At 48.4% G+C, this 19,356-nt stretch overlaps 1 protein-coding gene across 11 annotated transcripts in view; it reads left to right on the top strand.

Annotated features, from left to right (window-relative positions):
• The window catches only part of CDK5RAP2 (CDK5 regulatory subunit associated protein 2), a 172,439-nt gene that overhangs the window by 139,015 nt on the left and 14,068 nt on the right, over positions 1 to 19,356 (top strand). For 8 of the 11 annotated variants that reach the window (XM_070596221.1, XM_070596219.1, XM_070596227.1 and 5 more), the window contains 8 exons: positions 455 to 627; positions 5,235 to 5,354; positions 9,492 to 9,608; positions 11,648 to 11,795; positions 12,723 to 12,844; positions 14,167 to 14,415; positions 17,140 to 17,217; positions 18,262 to 18,527. In XM_070596221.1, the coding sequence (XP_070452322.1) occupies positions 455 to 627; positions 5,235 to 5,354; positions 9,492 to 9,608; positions 11,648 to 11,795; positions 12,723 to 12,844; positions 14,167 to 14,415; positions 17,140 to 17,217; positions 18,262 to 18,527 (1,273 nt within the window). The remainder of the gene's footprint in view (positions 1 to 454; positions 628 to 5,234; positions 5,355 to 9,491; positions 9,609 to 11,647; positions 11,796 to 12,722; positions 12,845 to 14,166; positions 14,416 to 17,139; positions 17,218 to 18,261; positions 18,528 to 19,356) is intronic. The other 3 variants (XM_070596222.1, XM_070596229.1, XM_070596230.1) reach the window with 1 other exon arrangement.

Below are 19,356 nucleotides of genomic sequence, written 5' to 3'. Positions count from 1 at the left end.
CAAGCCCACTGAGCCTTTTTTTTTTTCTTTGGAGTAAGATTAGCCCTGAGCTAACTGCTGCCAATCCTTCTCTTTTTGCTGAGGAAGGCTGGCCCTGAGCTAGCATCCATGCCCATCTTCCTCTACTTTATGTGTGGGATGCCTACCACAGCATGGCTTTTGCCAAGCGGTGCCATGTCCACACCCAGGATCTGAACCGGTGAAACCCGGTCTGCTGAGAAGTGAAACGTGTGAACTTAACCTCTGCACCACTGGGCCGGCCCCCACTGAGCCTTTTTTGTTTTTAGACTGTCCTTGCTAAAAAAATGCTCTAGGGAAACAAAGGGGCTCCAAAACCAAGTTGTACATATGGGGACATTACAAAGGGCCAAATAGTCTTATGTGTTCTTAAGTCATGGTCCTGCTTGGAGTCTTAGTATGGAATGTGATTTCTCTTTCAATCCCAACGGTCAAGGCTTGAGGAAGACGGCCTACCCTACCAGCATGTTCTGCCTGAATCTCCTGAGCCTTCAGCCTCTCACGCATTGTCCGATTGTGAAATATCCGAAAAGTCCTCTTTCTCACGAGACCAGAAGCCAGACAGCGAGACTGAGAAGGCGTCAGTTATGGCGAACACTTTTTCTCAAGGTAAGCTGAGCTTTGCAGAGCGTTTTAAACATAGCCACGGTTTCCTGGGTTAAACAGTCACTTGCCATGTTGCCTCAGTAAGCAGAGTGTAGTGACATTCGAATGTTTCTCCCGTGAAAGGAGATCCTGTGAGGGCCAAAGCTGGTCATTCAGAGTGCATTTGTCACTGGGGAAAGCCGTGGTTGTTAACAGTGTTGGTGATGGGGGAAAAGTCACTTTTATTTTTAATGATGACTTCTTATAGGGCTGGTCATTCCCTTGCTCTTCTGACAGTGGCAGGCTGGGAAGCATTGAGGTCATGCATCAGTTCCAAGTCTGGTTCACTGATTCTTTCAAACTCTTTCTAAGGCAGGGTCACTTTGAAGACCCTTGCTTTGAATTGTACAGATGCCCAAGAGGACCCAACCCCCTGTTTTGGTATTTTGTCATTCTGTAAATCTGCTGTGTTTCTCTTTAGTGTGACCCTTGGCCCTTAGGATCAGGCCCTTGTCCTGTCTCTGACCATCGAGCCGTGGGCTCAGTTGGCAGAATCAGCCTCCCAAGGCCCCACGTGCCCCTGAGCTCCCCTTTACCTCTTCTGTCTTTGCAGTCTTGATTACCTCCCGTTGGGGTATTAGGTAGGGCTTAGTGTTTATAATTCAGTGCATTTTGGAAGTTCAAGGGAAAGTATAGACCAGAATAGATAGACCGGGGATCAGCAAACTTTTCTTTACTAAAAGACCAGCTAGTAAATATTTTAGGCTTTGCGGAGCATATGGTCTTCAGCGCAATTACTCAATCCCGCTGTTGCGGCAAAAGCAGCCATAGACGATATGTAAATGAGTGTGGCTATGTGCCAATAAAACTTTATTTACCAAAACAGGTGGTGGGCAGATTTGATCCAGGAGCCTTAGTCTTCTGACTCCTGATGTATGCTTTGAACCTCAGCTGACATCCTCTGGTCTCTCCTTTCTTCCACTGGGTTCTTTGCAAGGCACCAGAGCACAAATCAGACACTGGCACCTCCTTGCTAAAAGCTCTTTGTTGACACTTGATCACATAAAAAATGATTTTTGAAAATTTTAAATTTTTTTTCCCTAGCAACAGGTGAAACTTTACATGGGGGTCCAATATGTAAAAGAGATACGAGTGGAACCTTTGTCCCCATAGGGGCTCCTGAGCTCCTCTAGGACACTCAGGCCCAGAGGAGCACAGTTTGAAAACACCTAGAGCATGAAGTGCACATCTTTGATGTGGCTCAGGTGTCGGCTGGGGCCCCGCTGCAGCCAGCGCAGCTAGATTGGCTTTCTTCAGATTTCTGGCTGTATCCCTCTGATTTCTGTGAGTTTCTGTGTACTCAGTTTCTCTCGGTTATTTCTGGCTTTACAATCTGCCTTCTAATTTAGGTCGGACCATGAATTGTTTTCCTATCCCTAGTGCCACCTTCTTCTGCACTGTGTCAGTCTGGCCCAGAGCTCAGTCCCTTTCCAAGAGCCCCCGAGACCACTCCCACAAGGCCCTTGTGGGAGGAGCACCCTTGACCTGGGATTTGAAGAGCCGGGGGGGGGGGTTATGATCAGCTAGCCGATCATCTACCCTGGGAAATTTGAGATTCCCCCGTCTTTCAAACCCTCTGCTGTGGGAGTGGCACTTCCCTCTGCCTCCTCTTGCTGCCCTGTTTTCTTCTACTCGCCACCCCGTCCGCCACCCAGCTTTGGTTTATTTCCAGTGTAGAACGATTTAGGCGTCTCTCTTGTTTCTTGTTCCTCTGGGGACCCGCGACCTTGGGCTTATCATGACCTCCTAGTGGGTGACCAGGCACTGTCCTGAGGAGGGCAGTGCTCTCCAGAGCCAGTCTGATGAACCCACTGTTAGCTTTGTCGGTTTATTTCTCTGCAGACTTTTAGTCTCTGCATCTGTTTTTCCTTTTGTCATGTTTATAATCTGAGTAGAGAGATAATTTAGTATTTTTCCTCTTTTCACTTACCGTTATATCATAAGCTTTCTGACGTGTTGTTACCTAACATCGTTTTCGGTGGCTTCAGACGAGTTGCTCGAATGGCTGGGCTGCGTTTTTCCTTATGTTCCCCTGTTGCTGAACATTAAGTCATTTCTAAAATTTCACAATTATGAACAGTGCCGCAGGGAATATCTTTGAACGTGGAGCTTTCCCCTTATTGGGGGCATTTTCTTAACCTATATTCTTTTTTTTTTTTTTTTAAAGGTTTTAGGGGTCAGCCCCCTGGTGCAGCAGTTAAGTGCACACATTTTGCTTTGGCGGCCTGGGATTCGCTGGTTCGGATCCCGGGTGTAGACATGGCACTGCTTGGCATGCCATGCTGTGGTAGGCATCCCACATATAAAGTAGAGGAAGATGGGCACGGATGTTAGCTCAGGGCCAGTCTTCCTCAGCAAAAAGAGGAGGATTGGCTGCAGTTAGCTCAGGGCTAATCTTCCTCAAAATAAAAAGATTTTATTTTTCCTTTTTCTCCCCAAAGGCCCCCAGTACATAGTTGTGCATTTTTAGTTGTGGGTCCTTCTAGTTGTGGCATGTGGGATGCCGCCTTAGCATGGCTTGATGAGCAGTGCCATGTCCGCACCCAGGATCTGAACCAGTGAAATCCTGGGCCACCGCAGTGGAGCATGCGAACTTAACCACTCTGCCACGGGGCCAGCCCCATATCATGTCTCTTTAATCTTTAACCTATATTCTATAAATTGGAACTACTAGGCAAAAGATATACACGTTGTTTTGGCTGGTTGTTTCTTACAGGATTTATGGTTTTGAAGAGTTAGCGTTCGTCAGAAGGGTAATTATTTTAAGAGGGACAGATATTTTTCTCCCATTTTGTAAAGGTGAGTGTACTGTTTCCTTCTCCTTGGTTAGGGCTGCATAATTAATAAGTGGTGTCCAGTTCAACCAGGAATGTTCCTTAAGCCGCAGTGATGATTCCACCTCCTGCCAGACTCCGTAGAAGATGACTCGTACTGATGGCTGCTGAGCGTTATTGCCCTAGAAGCTGGCAGCGTGTGACGCGGATAGGCCAGCAGGGAAGGCTGCAGTCAGACCGATAAGTCCTGACTCATTCTGACCTGACTAGCCTCTGGGAGATTTGCGGGGCAGCAGGGCACGAACGGGAGGCACATTGTGGCGACGCGCTGGGAGCTGACTGCAGACAGGAGCCTCCAGTGCTGGGCTGCAGTGGGGGCCTCAGACTTTCCACTGAGTGACTTGTCGCTCTCTGGCATTAATAGGAGATAGCTGAAGGTCTGGAAATTAAGTCATCTCATAAACATTCAAATTCATGGCAAAATTACTATTTAATTAGGAAAAGATCTGTAACATTGTGCTACTTTTAAATGAAAGTCATTTTGGAGGAATTAAAACTGGGTCATAACATTAGTATAATGTTTTAAAACAAACATTACTAAGACATACTGAGTGTACCCTAATTGATGAATTAAAGACATTAGTTTTGCCTCTGGATACTTAATGTGATTATGCTTTAAACACTGATTCTAGAAACTTACTTCTAGATTGGATCTGTGCTTCCTTCTTTCTTTGTTAAAGTGAGATGTGGCAGAGGCTATAAAAATGATACATGCTCATTTTAGAAAATTTGGAGAATTTATATTTTTATATATTATTAGATCTTAAGATGTAATATAGGTTTTGAAAAACAAAAAAATCTACCACCCAAAGGCAGCCTCTGTTAATGTTTAGGTGTATTTCCTTCTTTTGTGTATATATGTCTTTCCTGTCTGCATATTTCTGAATAGGGTTGTGATTATGCTCAGTAACCTGTTTTGTATCTATATTTTTCCATGATCTTCATAATGTAACTTTAATACCTGTGTAATACTGCATCATAATGAAGGTAATACATTTTATTGAATAGTTTGAGTTATTTTCTGTTGTTACTATATAGTGGTAAGCTGAATGTTGTTTTCATGCATTCTGGCAAATGGTTGTCAGCGTCTCTGGTGATCTCCTTAAATAGATTCCTGGAAGTAGAATGATTTGGTGAAAGACATTGGAAAAGAACTTCAAACACTAATGATAAAAATAGTCCCCCAAAGTCGTACGCATTTATACTCACGCTAACAGGATGTCCTCTTGAGAATGCCCTCTGTACCATTCTCACCAGCACTGTTTGGTTCTGTTCTTAAGTCTTAAATTAGTGATAAATGGATAACATATTCCTTGCAAAGAATTAGTCTTGAAAATATCTGGATTCATTATGAAGGTAGTTTAATCAACTCTCAGGCAGTTCAAGCAGACTTGAAAGAGATCTGTTAGTTTCACCATAAGGAAGATTTAAATTAATATTTGATATTTAGAAGAATAAAAGCTCCATTAGAGTTAGCATTAAAATTGTATGGAATGTAATTTTCCATGTGATGTAAAATATCTTCCTCATGGAGGGCGGCAGAGGATTGTTACAGAACTGTGTCTGTGGGCTGTGGGCAATAGCTGGGCCTCCTGTGCCTAGGAAAGGGTTGCCACTTGCTGACTATCTTGATACATCAGTACCATTTAGAATTTCAAGATCATTGTATAATCTATAGATTATTCAATTTGTTGGGGGCTTCAGACTTTATAATTAAAAATGCCCTCCTTCCTGTAGACTTACTGATGGAACATATACAAGAAATTCGAAGTTTGAGAAAACGTTTAGAAGAATCTATTAAAACCAATGAGCAGCTACGGAGACAGCTGGAACGGCAAGGGGCTGAATTTGATAAAGGTAAGGAGGAACCTTCCCAAAGGGCGGTGCAAGCCTGTGACTGATTCATTTGTGATGCATTTGCTTGGATAAGCATTCTGTGTATTGGGAAGAGCATCGGATTCGTGGCCAGAGAGATTTCAGTTCAAATCCTGGCTTTGCTGCTTCCCTCCAGGGTGGCTGCGCTTAACCTTGCTGACTCTCAGTCACAGTAGTTTAGAGAATGGGGATGATAGTTCCCATTTTATCCTGTTGTGCTGAGGATTAAGTGAGGTAAGTGAAGTGGAGTGCCCCACAGTCCCTGGGCAAAGCAGGTGCTTGGCGACTGTTAATCTCACTCATTGGAGAAATCTGCCAGCTTCTGGCACCCTGAATTGTGCTTGGCTCCTCGTTTTGGAAACTGTTGAGAAATATTTATTTTGAAATAAAACTAAGCAGTATTTTGTCTTTTCGTCCCGTAATGTATAGTAAAAGTATTAGCGTTTTAACGGTCTGGTGAATCTCACATGCCAGTCACAAGGTCGCCAGTATTCCTGTAGAACCAGTTAGCGCTAAATGGAATATTCTTCCACAAAGAGCTTAAAAATATATTTTTTTCTGATAGGTAAGACATTCACATGGTTCAAAAATTGATATCTTCATTCTATACCGTGAATACTCCCTTTTCTCCTCCCACTTTTGTTAGTTTTCTTCTGAATTCTTGCAGTGTTCATGCAAGTACAAATACATATTCTTACTGTCTCCCTCACTTACCCAAAAGGTAGAATACTTTGTATCACTATTCTGTCCCTTTTTCCATTGAACAATATGTGTTGGGTCTCCCTCCTTATTGCTCCAAGGGAGTGTCCTCATTCCTGGGAGAATGTGTCTGAGAGCAGCTGTGCGCACTGGGAAAAGCCTGAGTTTCTTTGGGAGTCTGCCTGAGCTGAGTGTGGATCCCAGCTCTTCTGTTTGTTAGCTTTGTGACTTTGGGCAAGTCACCCACCTCTCCCAGTCTTCTTAATTATCTTATATAAAACAGAGTCATTGTGAGATTAGATGAGGCGATGTTAGGAATAGGGCCTTACTCAGTGCCTCACTCAACATATGGTTGTTTTCTTCATCATTAGCGGTTTTATTTTACGCTTTCATTTTGTTTAACATTATTAGTTTAACATTGCAGAGCTCTGCAATGGGCGGGGCTGCTGCTGACATTCCCATTTTTAGGGATGAGATAACTGAGTTCTGGAAAGACATACTCAATGGGAGCACTTGAATCCTTGGACCTCTAGTTCAGTTTCATTCCTCTGTAGCCATGAGCCTACAAAAACGTCTTTCCACAGTACTGTATATGCTGCCGTTTGCAAGGTAAACAGAATGGTTCCCTTTCTCTCTCTCTCTCTCTCTCTCTCTCCAGCCCCCATTCTGCATCCTCTCCCTCCCACCCCCAGGAAAATTGATTAATCTGAGTTATTAGTCATATCAAATGCAGGAACGAAATACACGCCTGGGCCCTTCACATTCACTCTTGGTAATGCCTGAATTAGATTCATTCTGTTTTACATTTTCCCTGGCAAATCCAATTATAGAATTATTTGGGGGCTCAAATGGCCACCAGCTACAATGGAGCAGGCAATTGCTCTGGAGAGTAATTCGCTCTGACGGGAGGGTTTACAAAAAGGCATCATGAAGTATTTACGCTGGTGGAAAGACATGCTGTTCTCACCGTGTCGTCACAGTCTCTGAAAAGACAAAGAGAGAAGAGTGGCTCCGCCCCCGCTGCTGTGCAGCCTTCATCTGGGGAGCAGGTTTGAGAAAGGCATGGCTCCTCGTGATGCCGAGGTGGAATATTGTTAACAGCTGTCGTCTCACGTGTTAGATCTTCCAGCTTGTCGCCAGTCACACGAGCCGATAGTGGTGGCGTTCTTTGCATCAGAAGTGGACCCCGCTAGCTCAGGCTTTGTCAGGAGCAGTTGTTTGGCCTGATTTCTCCTTTGAAAAGTGACCGCCTTAGCTGTAGTCATAGGCTTCTGTAGAATTGTTCCTGTTCATCCAGATTGCTCTTTCGTCCTATTTTGGCTCCAGGCTTCATCAGTCATATTAACACAAATGGTAATAGCAGTAACAGTACCGCCACCACCGCTGCCACCGATCACTGTTACTGAGCTAATGGAGACACAGGGAAGTTATGTGACTTGCCTGAGGTCAAGCAGCCGTTAAGAAGCCGTGGTTCAAACCCAGGTGTCTCTGAAAAGACTCCAGAGTTGATAGCGGAGAGTGGAGGAAGATGGTGGAGAGAGACATATGTGAATAGAAAACTTATATGACATTGTCATAAGTGAATCATTAGCATGAGAAAAAGGGAGGGCTGTAGCATGGAAAGAGTGTGAACTTTGGCTTCTGGGGCACCTAATGTCGTACCTTCCTTATAGGGAGTTTGAATATTGCAGGTAATCATTTGTCATCTCATGTGTTAGATGCTTTCAGCTGCAGATGGCAGAATATGAGTAAAAGCTGGTGTAAGCAATGGAGATTTATGTTTTCCTACATAACGAGAAATCCAGAGACAGGCAGCTCTGCGCAGGTCTAATGGCTCAGTGGTAGCAGGGCTCGGGTTAGTATCTGTGAGGACTGTAGTAATTTTAAGTACCACCTCCTCCCAGGACAGTTTCCAAAGCCCCAGAAAGAAGAGGGTGGGGCTTCTCGCTGTCCTTCTCTTTTCATCCAGGTGGAAAATCTTTCCCAGAAGCTCCCAGCAGGCTTCCTGTCAAGTCTCATTGACCAGAAGTGGCACATGACCGTGTTCTGCACCGGGGGCTGGGAAAGCAGGTGTCTGGCATTTTGGGTCTGTGGTGTAATCGACTCGGTCAGTAGGGAAGCCAGGGAGGGAAGCATCTGCCTGCCACATATGGAAAGTGCCTTGCACACAATAGGTGCTCCCAGAGGGTCGCTGTGACATGAGCATTATGTACGGTGCACATTAGAAAGGTCAGAGGCTGGAGGGCGCTGAGGGGGGTGTTGAGGGAGCTGTCCAGCCAGAGGAAGGGGGAGGGTTTCGGGAGACAGACCACAGTCTGGGCAGGTATTTATAGGTGAGGAAACTGATCGCAGTTTGAAAGTGACCTCCAATCCAGGCTGTCTAGCTTTAGACCCTGATCTTTTTAGAGACGCTTAAAGGCAGTGAAATTGAACTAAGAGTTGAAAGACGAGTGTGGTGGTGACCCGTGAAGGAGGTGGTAGGCATTCTAGGCAAAGGGCCTACCTCATTCTGCAAAATCAGGGAGATGTGTGGCCACATGGTATGTTTGGGGCACAGAAGCACAGAAGTGGCTCAGTTTGGCTGCATACCAGGGCACTAAGGTCTCGGGTGGAGAGAGAGTGGCGCGTGCCATGAGATTGGAGCTAAGGAACAGAGCTCTGAAGTTTGAGCTCGTGTTTGGTTTGGTTGATGGTTGGTCTTTCACAGGGGTGGGCTATCAAATGTTTCTGAGCAGAGACTAACATGCATGGACTGCATTTAAGGCTGCATTAGGACTGTGTTTAGGCCGATAACCCCGTTGACAGAGTAGCAGGGAGGTCAAATGATCAGGCCTGAGCTATAGGGACAGAAGAGAGTGGGCCAGCGTCTGAGGCATCCTGGAGGAAGGGTCAGCAGCGGTGGTGGCCTGATTGGCAGTGGAAGAGAGAGGTGTTTCGGATGTCCCCCCCTCCCCAGGTTTCTCGCTCGGGTTACAGATAGTGGCGATACCATCTACAGAGGTGGGGAACTGGAGAGAGGGCAGGTTTGGAAGGGTTTGGGGGAAGGGGCAAGAGACCTGCTTTGGCTCTGTGGACTAGGTGCTGTCTCAGTGGAGAGGTCCAGCAGGCCCTGGGTATATGGGTTTGGACCTCTGGAGAGACATAGAGACATTGTGGAGGGTAAGACTGTCACCCGCTGACCCCACCCCCAGCCCAGGTCTCACCCTTAGGACAGGTAGGATCTGGGGGAGCCCCCTCTCGTTCCCTCTTTCACGCTCACTCTCATATATCTTTGGGCTCTCATAATACCTTATATCGTTCACAGGAGTGATTTTCATTGTATATTGTGTTTCCTCATTATTTAAAACTTTTTCTGGAAAGTTCCATCCGTACTGACCTTGGAGACTCTTTATAAATCACTACTTATGTGTATTTTTATAGGTTCTTCAAACAGTTTTGCTTTTGGTTCAGAGCTGCATAATTCTCTCACATCAGAAATTCGTTTCCTGAGGAAGCAGAACCAGGCCCTCCATACAATGCTCGCTAGAGGATCCAGAGGTAAGAATTATAGGGGCCATCTGCAGTCCAGAGCCCCCCAGACTCCTGTGGCATGGAAAGAATGCAGACACCAGAGTGACCAACCTAGGTTCAAATCTTATGGCTCTGTGACTTTGGGCAGGTCACTTAACCTCTCTGAACCTCAGCATTCTTAGCTGTAAAATAGGAACACCCCAGAGGGCTATTGTGACACTTAGATGCTGTGAAGCCCTCAGCTCGGTGTCTCTAATAGGGCTCAGTGAATGTTACTTTCTCTTCTTGTCACTCATGCCCTCTGTATAGCCACCTCTCACTTGTCTTAGTTCACAGTGGGAGAGAGGGAGCTGGAATATATTACTGCCAAAATCTCAACCAGGGATTTCCTCAATCAGGAAAGGCTTTCCAGTATTTCTTGTAAAGATCCCTTCTCTTACCTCCACCTGTTTGGAGCTTAACCCCCAAAGAATTCTCACTACATGATCTCTCAATACTTAAAGCGTTTCTGGAATGATGTATTATCAGTCCTGTTTTACAGATAAGAAATTGAGGCCTAGGGAATTGACTGACATATGGTCACAGAGCTAGAAGGTGGTGGAGCTGGAACTTAGGCCAGCTTATTTCACTTTCCCTAGAGAATATGGATGCTGATTTTGGTTTAAGAGGTGAAACTGGGGCTTCTGCAGATCATTGCTTCACTCAGCAAACATTCCTGGCTCCTGTAGTGTGTTGGGGCCTGTGTAGACTCTAATCCAGAAATGGGTGAGACCTGATCCTTTCCCTCAAGGGGCTCATGGTCTGATGGGAGGAACAACCAGGCAACCCATGGCAGGCCAGCGTGAGGATTAGCCATGATAAAGGCAGGCTCAGGGGCCACAGGACGTTGGAGAAGGCATCCTGACCCCGGGCAAGTGGGTCTTCAGAAGCTGAGTCTAGAAGGCTGAGTAGGGATTAACCAAGGTGCCTGTGGTTTAGAAGAGCCAGGACATTTAAATAGAAGGAAGTGAGACTGGGCCTAGGGGTCTGAGAGGGGCCAAGTATAGACCAGTCAGGAATTCTGTGAAGCTTAGTGTGGCTGGAGTCTGAGGGAAGAAGTGAAAACTTGCTCAGAAAGGACCGTGTTGTGGTTAAGAGTGGAGTCAGAAAACCTGGGTCTGAATCCTGGCACTGCCACTTACTGGCTGTGTGACCTTGGGAAAGTCTTAACCTCTTCTGTCCTTAGGGTCCTATCTGGAAAATGGGGAGAATAATAGTGCCTACCTGGGAGGTTTGCCATGAGGCTTGAATAAGCTGATCCACGTGAAGGTGTCAGTGTAAAGCCTGCAGTTAACACCGCGGCCGTGTCAGCTGTCGCCACCACCAGCACTGCTGGCAGCTCACGTCGTGGAGCGCTTCTGGCCTTCAAAGTGCTTGTGAAGCCTGTGCCTAAGCCTTTTCCATACAGGAACTCAATAATCCTCACAACGATGCCTATGAGGAAACTGAGGCACAGGGAAGTGAAGAAACTCATCAAGGTTATGGAGGCAGTGAGTGCAGGAGCTGCACTGAACAGCCACTCTGCTCCAGCCTGCTCTTGACGGCCTTGTCTCTGTGCCCCAGGCACAGGACATGTGCTGTGGTTCAGGGCCTGAGAGCCAGTGGGTCCCAGCTTGCTGTTTGCACAGCCCTCCTGGCCTCCTTCAGGGGTGGTGGGGAGGGGGCTTGCCGACTTTCCCCTCACACATTGCCAGAATCTGGGGCCCCGTTCCTTGGCTCTGTCTGTAATTTCTACCCGCTGTTTGCTCTGTGAAGGCGAAGTAACTAGGTTTGCACGGCCCATTATTTAATAGAAAATTAAACAGGCCCATTTCATCCCAGTGACGTTTAATCTGCAGCCTTGATGTTGACAGATTTATCTGCCCAAAATGCATAAGATAATTGGAATGCCAAAATCATAAATGCCAGATTAAATCTCATTCTCTTTTGTATTCTTGGAGTGCTCGAGCTGAAGTGCTGTATTTGCGTAATAAGGTTGGAAAAAACAAACGGTATCTCTTCTCAGTGGCGCTTCCCTGTGTTTGCAGATAAACAGAAGGAGAATGAGAAATTACGAGAGTCCCTCTCCCGGAAGACTGTGGACCTGGAGCACCTTCAGCGAGAGTTGGCCTGCGTGAGGGGAGAGAATGAGAGGCTGCGGAAGGAGGTCTGCGTCAGCCGCAGCGAACTGAGCAGGTAGGCTTCACGTTCACCCCGCCCTGGGGGCCACGCACGGGGACAGCCAGGCGCACACAGACACCCAGTGTGTCAGGTGGGAATAAGACACATGGCGCGAAGTCAGCCGAGGAAGAAGGGTGGGGCCTGGGGCAGATGGCTGTTCTTTATCCAGGGGGCGTCAGGGGAGGCCTCTTTGAGAAGCAGCCGCCTAAAGGCAGCGAGGGCCTGAGCTCTGCAGATGTCTGCGGGAGGACCACTTTCCGCAGGGAGGATGAGGGCCTGGGGCGGGGTGTCCCTGGCCTGTGCTGGCAGAGCAGGGAGGCCACGGCAGTGGCTGAGGCAGAGAGCAGGCTGGATGCCGCCTCCTGGTGGACCTTGTAGCCGTGGGAGGGACTTTGGATTTTACTCGGAGTGATACAGGAGGCCGTTGGGAGGTTCTGCGCAGAGAAGAGTCTGACTTAGATTTTAAAAGGGTCGTGTGGTTTCCCACTTAGAGCATCTTGTCCCACCTGTTTCAGTTGCTCCTGTCAGCCTCCTGAGTGCCCCACACTTAGAGTCACTGACGTCACCCTGGCTCACCCAGGTGGTGCCGTGATTTAGCCAGATCATTGTCGTTGCCATTGCAGCCCTAGCTCCTCTCCTGAGCCGGGCACCCCTGGGCAAGGCGGAACCTTTTTGAGCTTCACTTGCTCATGTCTGTGAATTGAGGCTTAGATAGCAGGTACCTTTTAGGGCATCTGTGAAGATGACGTGAGATAACTTAGGTAAAGTGCTGGGCCCAGAGGGACGCTCAGGATTTAGTGGCTGTGACTGGAATTCTTGACCACAGCTTGTCGCTTTTGGCCACGTTCTTCTGGCTGAGGGTGGAGCGGGCCTGCCCAGAGGGGTTCAAGGAAGTCACCCCTGGTAGCATTAACCTGTCCTCCCGGTGTTGGGGCCTTGCAGGGCGCAGGAGGTGGTGCAGTTGAGGCAGCAGCTGCTCGCTCAGAACGACAAGCTACTCCAGTCCCTGCGAGTGGAGCTGAGGGTGTATGAGAAGCTGGATGAGGAGCACAGGAGGCCGAGAGGTACTGCGCGCTCTGGGCCAAGGCCCTGCTCGTGCGGGGGCTGCTGCGTCTTGGGCTCACTCCCCCGGACGGTGGGGGCTCAGCACTCCTGCCTCCTGGGTGGAGTAGGCATATCATGGGTGGAGTAAGCGAGCTTTGGGCCCACTGTTCTTCTGAAGGAGCAGCAGGAAACGTGGAAGGACTTGGGCTCAGGAGTCAGGCCAGCGAAGTCTGGGTTCCTACGGCCTTGCTTCCCGGCCGTGAGCCCTTGAGCAGGTCACCTCACCCCTTCGGGCCTGTTTCTTCCTCTATCAAACATGTCGACCAGTATCTATTCTATGGAGTTTTTATGAAAATTAAATGAGACCATTTATTAAAAGCATCCTAGCATGATACCTGGCACATAATAGATACTCAAGAAATAACTTTTATTGCAATTTTCCTGCTAGTGTGTGTTTCTTTTTGCCCTTTCATTCAGCAAATAGTTATGGTCTGCCTACTCTATGCCGGACCTTGCTCTAGAGATGGTGGTTGATCCTGGTTCTCCATATCCTGTGAGAGATACCAGATCAGAGCAACTCAACTGTAAACTCAATTTTTCTTTTTTTGAGGAAGATTAGCCCTAAGCTAACGTCTGCTGCCAATTCTCCTCTTTTTACTGAGGAAGACTGGCCCTCAGCTAACATCCGTGCCCATCTTCCTCTACTTTATATGTGTGATGTCTGCCACAGCATGGCTTGACAAGTGATGTGTAGGTCTACCCCCGGGATCCGAACTGGTGAACCCTGGACTGCCAAGCAGAACATGCGAACTTAACTGCGCCACCGGGCCAGCCCACTAAATTCTAATGTTTTAGAATCAATTTTGAGGCGTGGTGAGATTTTTTTTAAAACTAATTTTCCAGATGGTTTCTCCCTATTGAAAGTTTATCTAGAAAAGGGTCACCTCACAGCTTTCATTTTCTCCTCAAGTTGCTTCTCTTATTCTTGCTGTTGTGCCTTTTTAATATACTGTGGTTCTTAAAATCAGCCCTTTTCATTCTATAATTCCAGCCCGAATAGATTTTATTACGACTAGACATAATTTCGGGGTTTGGTGTGCAATTTGCTAGGCCTTTATGGCCAGAAGCGAAAATTAATTTCCAGCTCTTATTTAGCCTGTGGAATAGCAGCAATTAAGTCTGCCAATATTTTTGTTTTTAAAGTGAAGTTGTTATTTTAAATTGTGCCTACTTCTTAGGAAGGGGAGGGGCTGGTGGCGGGTTTAGAACACTGTCTAGCTCTTTGAGGGCTGACCCTTTGGTGGTGGACGATGTCAAGGCTTCCCTTTGCACATGTTCGCAGAGGCCAGAGCAGAGGCGTCGGGAGAAGGCTCGAGGGAGCAGGAACCTTTTCGCGAGCTGCAGGGCCTGCTAACAGAGATCCGGGCTCTGCGGGCCCAACTAGAAAGGAGCATTGAAACCAGCAGCATGCTGCAGAGCAAGCTCGAGGGGCAGCTGGCGAAGGGGCAGAAGAAGGCTGAGGAAGTGGCCCTCACTTTGGCTCTGCAAACCCTGGCCATCCCTGAGCGGCCTCTTCAGCCAGACAGACATGGTACGGCGCATGCCTCTCCTCTGAAAATGCAGCCCTGCGCCTGTGTGTGGGATGTGCGAGCTTCTGAATGCTGCCCTTTCTCGCCGAGGTCTTTCCGTTGACAGCAGACATGCTGTACTCAGAGGGCCTGACCACTAATTAGTGGTCACCTTTGGCAAAATGGTGTGTCTCTGGGGCCTCCCACTTCTCAGGGAAGTGGAGTTTGGGCTTCCAGCCACCCTCATTGCCTCCAGTCTTGCCCCCTCCGATCCATTTAGTCCTGTCCACGTCACTCCTCTGCTGGAAATCCTTTTTAGTCCCTCTTATTGCCTTTCAAAGAATCTAAACCTCTTACTCTGGCTGTCAGTGTCTTTCCGGATCTGAAAAGCATCCTGGTGGGTTGGAAAACTAGTCCTGTTTTGCATTTGCTTGTGGGTTTATTGTCCAGTCCTGCAGAGGCTGTGTGAGGCAGCAGGAGGAGGACAACGCTGCTTCCCCTCCTTCCTCTGCCACTCGGTAAGCACGGGGCCTGGAGCAAAGCAGCAAGTGGTCAGGCGCAAAGCAGTCAGCCAGGCCATCTTCTTTGCTCTAGGGATGAAGGAACTCAGACCAGAGAGGGTACTGGACTTGTCCAAAGTGACACAGCAAGTAGATGGCAGAGCTGAAGCTAGAAATCACTTGGCTCTGGGTCCAGTGCTGCTCCTGGAGCATCACCTGACCTCCTGGGGCCTCAGGTGTCTCGGGATCGTCCTACTGCCCGTGGGTGGGCGTGCGCATCCGGTGGGACAGGAGTGTCAGCATACTTTATAAACAAGTATTGGATGAAAACTTGCACTTATCTTTCCTTGAATTGGGAATTACATCTATTGCTTCTAATTAAAACAATTAAAATCTCTTAAAGAGCACCTAGTCAACTTGTTTTAGAACTTGTGGTGATTAGTTCATTGGTTTCTCCTTGATAAAGATTTAAAATTCTAACCAAAAGGTAATGTGACAATATGAAAAAAAAGTAAAAAAAAATTCTTTATGATTCTACAAAATGATAGTTTTTTACTTGCAGATTTCTCTTCATTTGGTATCAAATGCAGGCATGGATTTATAGTGTTAAATTGGTTTTTGTGCCATTCTGTCATTTCTTCGGTTTTGCCCAATATCACATCATAAATGCTTCCCCTGCTTTCACACGGCCTTCCTAATTATTGTTTTCAGATTATTGTCAGTCACCAAACCATTACGCTAATGATTGTTAAAGTGCTCTCTGATTTGGAGCTTTAATGAATGTTGACGTTAAGATGTTTTTTGCTGTTAAATAGTATTCTTAGGATAGAATCCTACTCGGGGAATCTCAATGGGTCAGAAAGGTGCCACGTTGCCGCCTTCTGTGTGGGCTGTACTGTACATCAGCAGTGGGCGTTACTGTTGTAAACGTAGGTCTGTTCCTGGCCCTTCTTAGGGCTTTGAGGAAATGAGACCGAGGAGACCCTGGCGGAGGCTGAGGGAGATTGGGCAGGGAGAGCGAGTGAGGGCTGGGGGTGCCCAGGAGGGAGAGTTGGGGCAGCTGAAGTGGAGAGGCCTGGGAGCAGCCTTCGCCTGCTTTGGAAATTCATCCAGGGTGAGCCCTAGGTGAGCCTTGCAGCATGTGTCCAGAAGAGTGTTCAGAATTCACGGGGGTGCCTCGGCGGGAAAGTTCTCCCATTTCCTCAAGTGAGGATTAGAATTTATCGTAGGCAGCAGCATTTCTTCCTTTGCAAAAGACTTTTTAAGACTGTATTTAAGTGTGCCTGTTTGAAAGTTCTGCTCTAGAGCTTGCTGTTTTGGGCAGAAAGCCATCCCTCTCAGTGGGCAGCTCCCCAGAGCTGACCCCCTGGCTCCTTGGTCCCGGAATCAGAGTGCACCCCGGGAGGTTCCTGTGTGGGGAGGAGCTTCGGGGGGCATCCTGAGTCCTGGACCCAGTCCTCGCTCTGCCACTACACTCCAGGTCATGCTAGGCAGATCACTTCCTGTCTCTGGCCCTGGGTCTCCTCTTCCCTGAAATCTGAATGACAGCGCCATCCTGCCCTCTGAGCTCCTGAGAGTTCTCATGTGAACGTGCTTTCTAGATTATAGAAGTGGCAGCACTAACTGCCTTTGTCTCCTTCTCTTGTTTCAAATGCATCACCTCCTGAATCCTGTTTCAGGTCACTCTTCTCTCTTACGTGGGTTATTCCAGCAGCCTCCAGACTCACTCCTCCAGTTCAAAACATAGATCTCAGCTTGACATTGCCCTGCCTGGCACCCTTGAGTGGTCCCCACAGCCGTCACACTTCTGGCCTTGCATCCCATGCCATCCTTTCCCTGCACCCTGGGCTCAGCTGTATGAACTGCTTCGTTCTCTCTGAATATGTCATGACTGCTCACCTCTGTGCATCTGCATCTGCTTGTTCCTCTGCCTGCGTTTCTTTCCCTCCTCGGGGTTAGCACCCCTCGACTGAGCTCCCACACCCCTGACCACCCAGAAGGGAAACTGCCTGTTTACTTGTCTGGACAAGAGAGTCCTTCCAGGGAGGGGGCCAGGCCTGCTCACTCTGTCTCCCCCATGTCCTGCACAGGGCCTGGCAGGAGAGGTGCCCGGTGAAGATCTGAATGAATGCCTGTGTGTGTCTGGTACTTTACTGTATTCTTATTCAGTTGTCTCTCAAATGCTGATGACAGTGGAACTAAAACTTTTGACAGTTTATTCTCCTTCTTTTATTTTGCATTTTGTAGATGGTGACAGATGTCCCATGTCAATTGATAATTCATGCGAGCTGTTTGATTCCACCCTGGCAATGCCACCAAGATCAGGTACGAAGCTGAAGTCAGGGTAACCGCAGCAGGGTTGGGTTTGGCAGTAGGACTTTTTAAATTGAAGAAAAGGGGGTCCCTGGTCCCAACTCAAGAAGGGGTTTGACAGGATTTGGGGTTTCAGGTTCTCAGCATCTCTAGCTGGTGATCTTCTCCAAGCCAGTTAATCTATTCCCAGATGTCGCCAACCTCAGTGACGTCATTGGGTCCCTGTTGCCCTGGATTAAAGTGTGACCACCTTAGCGTGGCTTTCAAGGTCCTCCACATCGACCCCAGTAGGCCCGTTCAGCCTGCTCCCTCTGCCCTTACGCTACCCGGTTGGGTCACCGTCCTGCAGATGGGCCTGCACTTCCCTCTCCCTGGGACTGTGCAGTGTGGCTCCCTCCTTTTCCAGGCCGCCTTTGTCCCATTCTCTGCCAGTGAAAATCCTCCTACTTCTCAAGACTCCTTATGAATGCAAACTTCCCTGTGAAAGGCCTTTCCTGATGTCCCCAGTCAGAATTATTCATCCATGCTTCTGTTGATCCAAAGGTAAAAAGTGATAAGCTTTTACCTCTTTTTAGTGTAATTCTTACTACCTGTTCAACCCAGCTCTTATTGTTGCTTCTTCTAGGAAGCCTTCCCTGATCTCCCTTCCTGCACAGAGAATTGGTTATTTTTTCCTCTGAGCTCCGGCTCCTCGTCATTGGGCTGTTACATCTCCCACACGGTGTCTATATTCCAGTTAGACCACGGGCTCCTGGAGTGCAGGCCCTGGCTTGATGAATCTGTGTAAATCGGGGGTCTTCTGCAGAGTGGGTGCCTGACACGTGTTTGCCGAATTGAATTGAGTTTCTCCCACAGGATGAATAAGCTCAGCCTGGAGTAATGTACAGACTGAGGCCCAGGAGCCAGGCCTCTTTCCCCTCTGGGCTCGGTCATGTGGCATTTGGGCCCGAAGGCCGCTCTTAGCTCTCCTAACTGGCTTCAGCATTGTTGAACGCAGCTCATTGAACATAGGGTGCTGCCCCAAATAGATCTGACATCTTCCCTCTCATTCTGTAGCTTCAGGGACTCCTCCACTCTCTGGAAATGACACGGACTCCCTCTCCTGCGACAGTGGCAGCTCAGTCATCAGCACCCCCTGCATGTCCCACCTGGTCCCTGGCCACCGCCTGTGGGCCAGCAAGAGTGGCCACCACATCCTGGGCCTGACTGAGGACTACGATGCCCTGTGCAAGCAGATTGGCCAGGGCCAGAAGCTCCTTGCCGAGATGGACATTCAAATCCAAGAGGCTCCCAGCCCCACGAGTCAAGAGCTGGGAACAAAGGTAACCCAGCTGACAAAGCTGGAAGGAGAGAGGCTCACTGGGAACAGCAAGTGGGCGGGGCCAACTGAGGGTGCTGGGAGGCTGGGGGCACACATGTCCTTAGTAAGGCCCTGAGAGGAGGGACCGGAAGTGTAGCCACAAAAGCTCAGAGGTCAGGTCCAGGCTGGGGGACTGTCCGTGGTTTTACTGTGGGAGGGACACTTGCTGAGGTCTGCACCCTGTGTAACTGATCGCCTCACTGGGATCTGCGGCACTGCCCCGTTACTGCCACTGTTGTTCCAGTCTCATCCGTCCTTCTGTCCTTCAGTCCGTCTGTTCATCTCCCCAGTCACCTATCCGTCACCCACCCAGGCCTCTGTGCTCAGGCTCTGGGGCTGCTGTGGCGAACAGGATAGCTACAGGTCCTGATCCTCATGCAGCAGAGGGTCACCCGTACCGTAATTCCTCAACTGCTTTGTGATGAGCGTGCCAGTGTGAGACTCTCGTCTCAAGATTGTTGGCGGCTGCCATCTCTCCTTGCAGAGGAGCTTTTAATCTAGTACTTCCGTTCATCACCGAACAGCCCTTGAAGCAGGTGATGTCCTTCCTACTTTACAGATGCTGAGGTGAAGTGACTTGGAGCGGTCAGGATTTGAACTCAGTTCTTTGTCTGCCAAGGGCTCTCTTTCTGCCTCAGGACACTGCTTCTTGAAGACCATTGCTAGTCACCTCGCTCACCTGTGCAGAAACCTCCACTCCCCCTGGGTACTGTTGGACCCCAGGGGTTTCTGATTTCTAGGTCTGCTTCTGCCTACCTCCCCACCGTCCTCTCCCAGTTTCCCCCCATGTG

This window comes from Equus przewalskii, chromosome 26 (genome assembly GCF_037783145.1).
Source record: "Equus przewalskii isolate Varuska chromosome 26, EquPr2, whole genome shotgun sequence".
NCBI classification, from domain to species: Eukaryota; Metazoa; Chordata; class Mammalia; order Perissodactyla; family Equidae; genus Equus; species Equus przewalskii.
This window is presented reverse-complemented; position numbering and strand designations above follow the sequence as displayed.